The sequence below is a fragment of the Gymnoscopelus braueri genome (genome assembly GCF_963280865.1).
Source record: "Gymnoscopelus braueri genome assembly, chromosome: 17".
Taxonomy (NCBI): Eukaryota; Metazoa; Chordata; class Actinopteri; order Myctophiformes; family Myctophidae; genus Gymnoscopelus; species Gymnoscopelus braueri.
Window position 1 is genome coordinate 45,672,063 of NC_137617.1, and position 9,138 is coordinate 45,681,200.

At 38.7% G+C, this 9,138-nt stretch overlaps 1 protein-coding gene across 2 annotated transcripts in view; it reads right to left on the minus strand.

Moving 5' to 3' along the window:
• LOC308105290 (OX-2 membrane glycoprotein-like) overlaps window positions 1-1,731 on the minus strand; it is a 21,983-nt gene extending 20,252 nt beyond the window's left edge. Inside the window, exon 1 of one of the 2 annotated variants that reach the window (XM_080455941.1) lies at window positions 1,601-1,731. In XM_080455941.1, coding sequence (XP_080312067.1) covers window positions 1,601-1,679 — 79 coding nt within the window. In that variant the 5' untranslated portion in view covers window positions 1,680-1,731. Of the gene's footprint in view, window positions 1-681; window positions 754-1,600 lie in introns of those variants that run through there. The other variant, XM_080455942.1, reaches the window with a different exon arrangement.
• Window positions 1,732-9,138: the final 7,407 nt, after the last annotated feature.

The following is a 9,138-nucleotide window of genomic DNA, read 5'->3' on the forward strand; positions in this document are numbered from 1 at the left end:
AGTGAAATATCCCTTTGATATAAAGCTGGTTGAAGTCACTATCCCTTCTATTATGCAGAAGACAATAACTCATATAAAACATAGCCTACAGGGTTTAAGTGGTTACGTATTGGTTGCTATAGCACCTTTGTTTGCACCTCCAACACATCATTCCTTTCCCCTATTTACACGTACAGTATAGGGCCTAGTATGCTAAAAGAGTACAGACCGATGGGAAACCTTTTCTTTTTTTATGACATGTTAAATATCTCAAAAAGTACAAAAAAAAACTATCAAGAATAAAAATAATACTGTTGACTGTGATTCCAATAGAAGGCTAAACATTTTAACTTTTGAAGTTTCTAGGTGAAAGTATGATGGAGGAGAAAGGGTCCAAGTTTTGGGGGAGAATATAATAGTGAATGTGAGCTAATTATTTATCCAAAGATGTATTTTGAGCTGAGAAATTGTGCTGTCTGTCTGTCTGTCTGTCTGTCTGTCTGTCTGTCTGTCTGTCTGTCTGTCTGTCTGTCTGTCTGTCTGTCTGTCTGCCTGCCTGTCTGTCTGTCTGTCTGTCTGTCTGTCTGTGCCAATTTCTTCCCCACAATAGAAGCCAGTTCTCCCAAATGACCCATATCCAGTTCCCCAAAAACACAATTAATAGCTCATCTATATCATATCGTTGCAAATGTATTAACCTACCTTCTGAGAAGTCCACCAGTAGCAAAAACACAAGTGTGTGAGGAAAATGAGCCATTTCTCTTCTGTACAACACAGCAGCAAAGAGGAGGGAAGATACATTTACCAGACCCTGATTTATGGCCCCATTCCTTCCTTCCTCTGTCCTTATCAGGACACTGATGTCATACTGTATGCACAACGATAGAAGATACTTCACTCTTAGAATCACACCAAGGTCACTCACAGCACAAATCTAACCCCAGTGGATACAAATGTTATCAAAAGGACCCAAGGACCAGTATTCTGGCTGTAGATCTCATTCCTATGTGAACACTATGCAGCTGCCGTCTTATCTTATCAGCATGTTTTACTTTCTCTAGGACACTCCATTCAGACAGAATCATAACAACGTGTAAGATACTTATAATAAACCATTTCAGAATACAGTAATATAAGAAATAAGATGGAATAGGCTACTAAATGAATAATACATCAATAGCAGTGTGTATATACTGAATGTGTGTGTGTGTGTGTGTGTGTGTGTATATATATATAGAGAGAGAGAGAGAGAGAGAGACAGAGAGAGAGAGAGAGAGAGAGAGAGAGAGACACATAATGGCCCGTGATTCCCAAAAAAGAAAGAATGGATGAGATAGGGTCCACGTTTTGGGGCAGAATAGGCTGTGTGATATGATACTGTATTAGAATAGTGAATGTGCTTGATGTCAGCCAACATGAGTGTGCTTATTTATCTATTTATTTATTATTTAGCTGAGAGATTCCTGTCTGTCTCTCTGTGCCCCCCCCCCCCCCCCCCCCCCGAAAGTTTTCTCAACTGCTCAGTTCTCCAGTTAGTTACCATACATACAGTAGCCTACACCTACACACAATTTAGCTAGTAAATCATGAAACTTTTATTGAAACATTTTAATTAACCTACCTTCTGACAAGTCCACCAGTAGAAAAAAGTGTGTGAGAGAAATGAGCCATTTCTCTTTAATAAAAACACCCAAATGCATAGTTCTACACAACAGAGGGACAGCAGAATTCAGCAGTAATCCACTGTGAGAATGTCTCTGTGCTGCTGCTGCACAATGGACAATGGTGCTTCTGTAGTCTAGGCCTACTTACGCACTGCTATGACAGGTGTACGTGTGTGCGTGCGTGCGTGCGTGCGTGCGTGCGTGCGTGCGTGGGGGACAAGTTTCGGTCAGTGAATCAGTTAGTTGCTTTCATATTGAGTGTGTGTCACACAGTGACCTGTTCGGTGTGGTTCAGAGGGTAACTAGAGAACTGGACACTTGAGAGGTTTGGTTAGTTGGGCTCGGCTCTGATGTTGAGCAGATGAAACTGTGTCTCTTAGCACAGACTCAGACTCAGAGCACACAAACAGAGTAGCCTGCTGTAGCAGTTTCAGAGAACCCAACACAGACCACTTTGGTTGTTTGACAAGACTAGACGGAATTCGATGGCGTTTATGTTAATTTTCTATTCTTTCTTTCTTTCTCTAAGATAAAAAGAAAACACAATTCGGTCTCTTAATTGGCAATGCTTATGCCATGCACCTGCGTGCATACTTTAATGAAGTATGAATACTACTGGACAGCGTGTATGTTTCTAAAAACACACACACACACACACACACACACATATATATATATATATATATATATATATATATATATATATATATATATATATATATATATATATATATATATATATATATATATATATATATATATATATATATATATATATATATATATATATACATATATTTATAATTGTGTGTGTGGGGGCCTGGGGGGCACTCTCTTAAATTGCCTTTAACATGACTATTGTTGAGTGATGACTAAATTGGCGATAATAATAATAATAATAATAATAATAATAATAATAAGGGTAATAATAATAATAATAATAATAATAATAATAATAGACGTACAAATAATTTGCCAAAATAATCAAACATTTGACGGGAAGAAGAAAGAGATTCTATTGTTTTAGACAAGGATTCTAAAAAATAAAGGTGAAGACAGGAATGTCACCATTAACTCCGGCTGGCAGGTTCACCAGCACTGGGAGGAAAACTCCTCCCAGTGCTGATGAGTCTGAAGTTCCACGGAATGCATTGAAGTCAGTGAGAGACAGGAGTCAATCATATGAATAAACATGATCTGATGGAGACCTTTTTATTAAATAATCGATTCAGGAAGATAAAAGAAGAGATATCACACTTAGTTTTCTGCCTTTCTGGAGTCTTGTTGTTTTGATATGCATGTTATATAATTTAGCAAAAGGTATCTAAAGAGCACCATGTGTACGTTTGTGACTGGACTGTCTAGGCTGGAAACCTGGTGAATTTGCTAGAGTGAATAGCCGACTGCCCAGTCAGAATCAGACTCTGTGCTCTTTAATAAAGAGCTGGAGAGACAGAAACCCCAGTTACTGAACTATAACAATGATTACTAAACAAACAATCCCCAAAAAACTTTTTGTTGAACCAAACATATGACTTACCTACTTACCTTACCTACCTTTTAAGGTTGTTGTTTGTAACAGGACCAGCTTTGCACACCAAACACAAAGTCCACTAGATGGTGGACTTTAACCACATATTCACTCTTTTAGTTCTGTGTGCCTCAGTATGTTACATGGGTTACTTTGACATGAGTTAGAACTTAGAACAGACCATTTTGATAAACGCTTTGGTTTAGCTGTTTGATTTGATTCCAATACCAGCCATCAGTCCAAGCTTTTTTTTTATTGATTGATTGTTTATTTTGAACACTGTTAAAAGACAAAGAAAAAAAAATAAAAAAAAAATAAAATAAACATAATACACTTAAAATAAGAAATATACAAATATGAAAACAAATATGTTGTACTCTGGGGTGTTCGAAAAGGGCATGGGATGAAGTTAAAAACGTATCTAGTCCTATCCCTTATTGCTCAACGATCAAATAATATTTAGAAATATAATTAAAAAAAATCTAACAAGAAACAAACAGGAACAAAAACAGAACAAACTAGAAAAAGTGCTCCTCGGAGCACAGGTCTCCGCCAGGTCAGGTACGTTATTCTGGCCTCCTGGTGGCGCTATAATAGGCCAATGTGAAAAGGGTGCCATTTATTGTTAGGTCTTTCACGGCAATCAGACACTGCATTCATGATTTGAGGCATTTTGTTCCAAAAATGTGTTTTGCTAAATTAGACCCGCTGGTGGCGCTATAACAGGCCAATGTGAAAAGGGTGGCATTTCTTCCTCGGCCTAATGGGAATGTGCGTGTGAAAATTCACGGAAATCGCAAGCTGCGTGCATAGTTTGAGGCTTTTTGTTCAAAACGGACCAATCCTGCAAACTTTGGAAGCCAACCATAGGCAATGAGGATGGAATATGGGAGATCGGACAGATTCGTGACACATGACTATATAGATACTGTGTACCGATTTGCATGACGTTTGGATAAAATCTGTAGGAGTAATGTAAAAAAAATGGGTTTTGCACAAATCGGCCTCCTGGTGGCGCTATAACAGGCCCATGTGAAAAAATTGGGGCAGAGGTTCTGAATTGGCATCCAGGGAGTGTGTGTGCACAGTTTCGGAGCGACCGGGCCAACGGTGCCGGAGATTAGCTGCTAACACACAGACAGGACGGACACACACACATACACACACACGGACGGACGGACAGGGGCGAAAACATACTCTCTCGCCATGCCTTTCGGCCTGGCGGAGACAACAAACGGACGGACAGGATACACGGACACATGGACACACGGACGGACGGACGGACGGACGGACGGACGGACGGACGGACGGACGGACGGACGGACGGACGGACGGACACACGGACGGACGGACAGGCGGTAGAACATACTCTCTCGCCATGCCTTTCGGCCTGGCGGAGACAACAACAACAAAAACAGCTTCTGGTGTTCATCTTCACAGCTTAATTCAATATCCTTTCAATATGTTATTTTTATACATTTGTTTTAACTTGAGTATTGTACTGCAATTTTTCAGTTCTTCACCACTGGTGTTCCATAATTCAACCCCTCTAACTGTGATACAGTGAAGCTTTGAATTTGTTCTGTGATTGAGATGTAGTGGAGTAGAAGTAAAAGTACTGAAACTTGGAAATACTCCAGTAAAGTAAAAATACCTCAACATTGTACTTAAATACAGTACTTGAGTAAACGTACTTAGTTACTTTATACCACTGCTACCAATCTCTGACCTATACACTCACACCGACAGCAACTGTGTCATTGACTGGTTGTACAATAGGTCAACAAATCAGCATGTAGCTGTCTCTTGTGGGCTTGCTGTACCTATTAGTTGAGGAGGGCTGTGGACACCTGATAAACCTGCCAGCAGTGACATCATTGTTGGGCAGGTTTTTTTGTATTAATATGAGAACAATGGCTTCCATTATAGCATGCTAACCAGGATGTGGTTTTGGTCAATGAATCGGTCAGTTGTTTTTGTGTATGACACAGAAACTTGTTCAAAGGGCAACCATGCAGAGAACTGGACGCTTGAGAGGTTTGGGTTGGGCTCGGCTCTGATGTTGAACAGATGAAACTGTGTCTCTATATGAACTGTGTCTCTTGGCAGAGAGCACACAAACAGAGTAGGCCTACCCTGCTGTAGCAGTTTCAGAGAACCCAACCCAGATCACTGTTGTAGTTTGACAAGACTAGACTGGATTCATTGCTGTGTTTGTTATTGTCTCTGCCAGGCCGAAAGGCATGGCGAGAAAGTATGTTTTACCCCCTGTCCGTCCGTCCGTCCGTCCGTCCGTGTGTGTGTGTGTCCTGTCCGTCCGTTAGCAGCTAATCTCCGGCACCGTTGGCCCGGTCGCTGCGATACTGTGCACACACACTCCCTGGATGCCAATTCAGAACATCTGCCCCAAATGTTTCACATGGGCCTGTTATAGCGCCACCAGGAGGCCGATTTGTGCAAAACTCATTTTTTGACATTACTCCTACAGATTTTATCCAAACGTCATGCAAATTGGTACACAGTATCTCTATAGTCATGTGATCAACACGGATCTGTCCAATTTCCCATATTCCATCCTGATTGGCTAAGGTTGGCTTCCAAGTTTGCAGGATTGGTCCGTTTTCAACAAAATGCCTCAAATTATGCACGCAGCTTGCAATTTCCGTGACATTTCACACGCCCATTCCCACTAGGCCGAGGAAGAAATGCCACCCTTTTCACATTGGCCTTTTATAGCGCCACCAGCAGGTCTAATTTAGCAAAACACATTTTTGGAACAAAATGCCTCAAAACATGAATGCAGTGTCCGATTGCCGTGAAAGGCCTAAGAATAAATGCCACCCTTTATACATTGGCTTATTAGTGCCTCCAGGAGGCCACAATAACGTACCTGACCTGGCGGAGACCTGTGCTCCGAGGAGCACTTTTTCTAGTCTGTTATTCTTTCGTTCTTTCTCTAAGATAAAAAGAAAACACAATTCGGTCTCTTGACTGAATTGCAATGCTTACGCCAAATCCACCTCTGTGTGCATACTTTACTAGATGGTTTGTGTGTTTCCAAAAATATATATATATATATATATATATAATTGTGTGGGGGGTTGGAATATATATTATACTCTTATACAAATAGCCTTTAACATGACTATTGTTGAGTGATGACTACATTGGCGATACATCAATGTTTCTTTTTCCCCCTTTTTTTCTCTCTGTTTAACATTTTACTCTCACAATATACTATGTATTTTGATAATACTCATTGATATAGAGCGTTTGTTCAGTAACAGGAGTCTCCATGTCTTTCCCGCTCTTTATTAAACAGAAAATGCATTTTCAGATCCGCATACCAATTTTATTCAATCAGGATAGAGATTAAACATGTGAAATTGGAAGTGATGACACAAATAAATAAGTAGACACACAATTGCAACTGGAACACTATAGAGCATCGCAGTTCCCGCCCCCTCCGGGTGCCGGAAGAAAAAACTCAATGCATTTTTCCCATTGACATTTCCAAACATATTTATATCTATTAATTTAAGCCTCGAATCAAGCCATCATGACATGACATGAATCATGACCATAAAACGTTTGATTCTGTGATTTTCTTTTTTTTTAAACGGCAAAACAAGGGTATTTATTAAATATAGTATATCATATAATTAAATATAAAATAAAATAAAATCACAGAAAAAAACGTTTTATGGTCATGATTCATGTCATGTCATGATGGCTTGATTCGAGGCTTAAATTAATAGATATAAATATTTTTGCAAATGTCAATGGGAAAAGTGCATTGAGTTTTTTCTTCCGGCACCAGGGAAAACCAGGAAGTGGGCGGGAACTGCGATGCTCTATACAAATGAAGCTGATTGGCGGACATTCTTTCACATTCCTGAAAATGCATTTTCTGTTGATTAAAGAGCTGGAGAGACCGGGAGACCTGTGACTTAAAAAAACACTCTATAGCAATGATTACTATCAGAATAGTGCTTTAATCTTTTAACAAAAAATGTTTTGTTTTAACCAAAAAATATCCCTTACTCTACCTTTAAGTAAGGACTAAATAAATAGCACTATTACCTAAACAGGCATGGTGACTAATTAAAGTATGTTCTTTATCTTTCCTATCATGCTTACCAGACGAAAACCTGTCTGGTATTTGGATAATTTGCTTCTGGAATTGAGTCACAACAACAAAGCTTGCCACCGGCAGAGCTCTGGTCAGAGCAATTAATAATCTAAATTCCTTTTCAGTTCCATAAATACGTAGTATAAGAAGAAGAAGTAAAATGATGTACAAATAATTTGACAAAATAGTTAAACATTAGACAGAAGGGTAAGAATAAACATAATATTCTATTGTTTTAGACAAGGATTCTAAAAATGAAGGATGAAGACAGGAATGTCACCTGCAACTCCAGCTGGCAGGTTCATCAGCACTGGGAGGAAAACTGGAGTCTGAATAGTTCCACCGTCCACGGAATGCATTGAAGTCCATGAGAGCCGGGTGGACAAGCAATCATATGAATAAACATGATCTTTTAATGATTGAGACCTTTTTATTAAATAATCGCTTCAGGAAAATAAAATAAGACCTAGCACACTTAGTTTTCTGGGGCCAGTTGCACCACCTCACACTAAGTTCAAACTTAGCCTAGTTATTGCTTAAATGGCTTTTAAAAAAGCCATTTAACCCATTTAGCCGGGAAAGTATCTGTGTCCTTTTTAGATTTCTTTGGCTATTCAAAAATAGCAGATATACAAGTTCGTAGCGCGGCACCGAGTGCCGCGCTATGAGCTTGTAGATCTGCTATTTTTTGTTTGTTATGTGAAAATGTGTGCAAATCTTTAAATAAATATATATTTTTAAAATATATATTCAAAGATTTGCACTCATTTTCACAATTTTTCAAAAAAATAACAGATCTACAAGCTCATAGCGCGGCACTCGGTGCCGCGCTATGAGCTTGTATATCTGCTGTTTTTGAATAGCCAAAGAAATCTAAAATGACACAGATACTTTCCCGGATTGAATGTGTTTAAGCTATAACTAGGCTAAGTTTGAACTTAGTGTGAGGTGGTGCAACTGGCCCCAGGTGCCTTGTTCGTCGATAGCCGATAGGCATGTTATATCATTCTACAAAAGGTATCTAAAGAGCACAACTTTGTGCCTGGGCTGTCTAGGCCGGAAACCTGGTGAATCTGCCATTGCCTACTACTGCCCAGTCAGAACCAGACTCTCTGTGCTCTTTAATAAAGAGCTGGTAGAGACCTGAACAAACACTATAACAATGATTACTAAACAAGCAATAAAAAATAAAAAAAATAAAAACGTTTGTTTTAACCACAAAAATGACTTGCCCTACCTTTTAAGGTTGTTGTAATAACATTGTTTATAACTTTGCACACCAAAAAAACATTATCAGAGGAATAGATTTAACCTTCTGACATCTGTCCACTAGATGGTGCACTTTAACCATATCATTACTCACTCTGTTCTGTGTGCCTCAGTATGTTACATGGGTTACTTTGACATGAGTTAGAACTTAGAACAGACCTTTTTGATAAACGCTTTGGTTTAGCTGTTTGATTTGATTCCAATACAATACTGTTTAAAAGACAAAAAGAAATACATACAATAAACATAATACACTTAAAATAAGAAATATAAAAATATGAAAACAAATACATGTTGTACTCTGGGGTGTTCGAAAAGGGCATGGGATGAATTTAAAAACGTATCTAGTCCTATCCCTTATTGCTCAACGATCAAATAATATTTAGAAATATAAATTAAAGAAATCTAACAAGAAACAAACTGGAACAAAAACAGAACAAACAACAATAAAATAAACAGCTTCTGGTGTTAATCTTCAGAGCTTAATGCAATATCCTTTCAATATGTTGTTTCTATACATTTGTTTTAACTTGAGTATTGTACTGCAATTTTTCAGTTCTTCA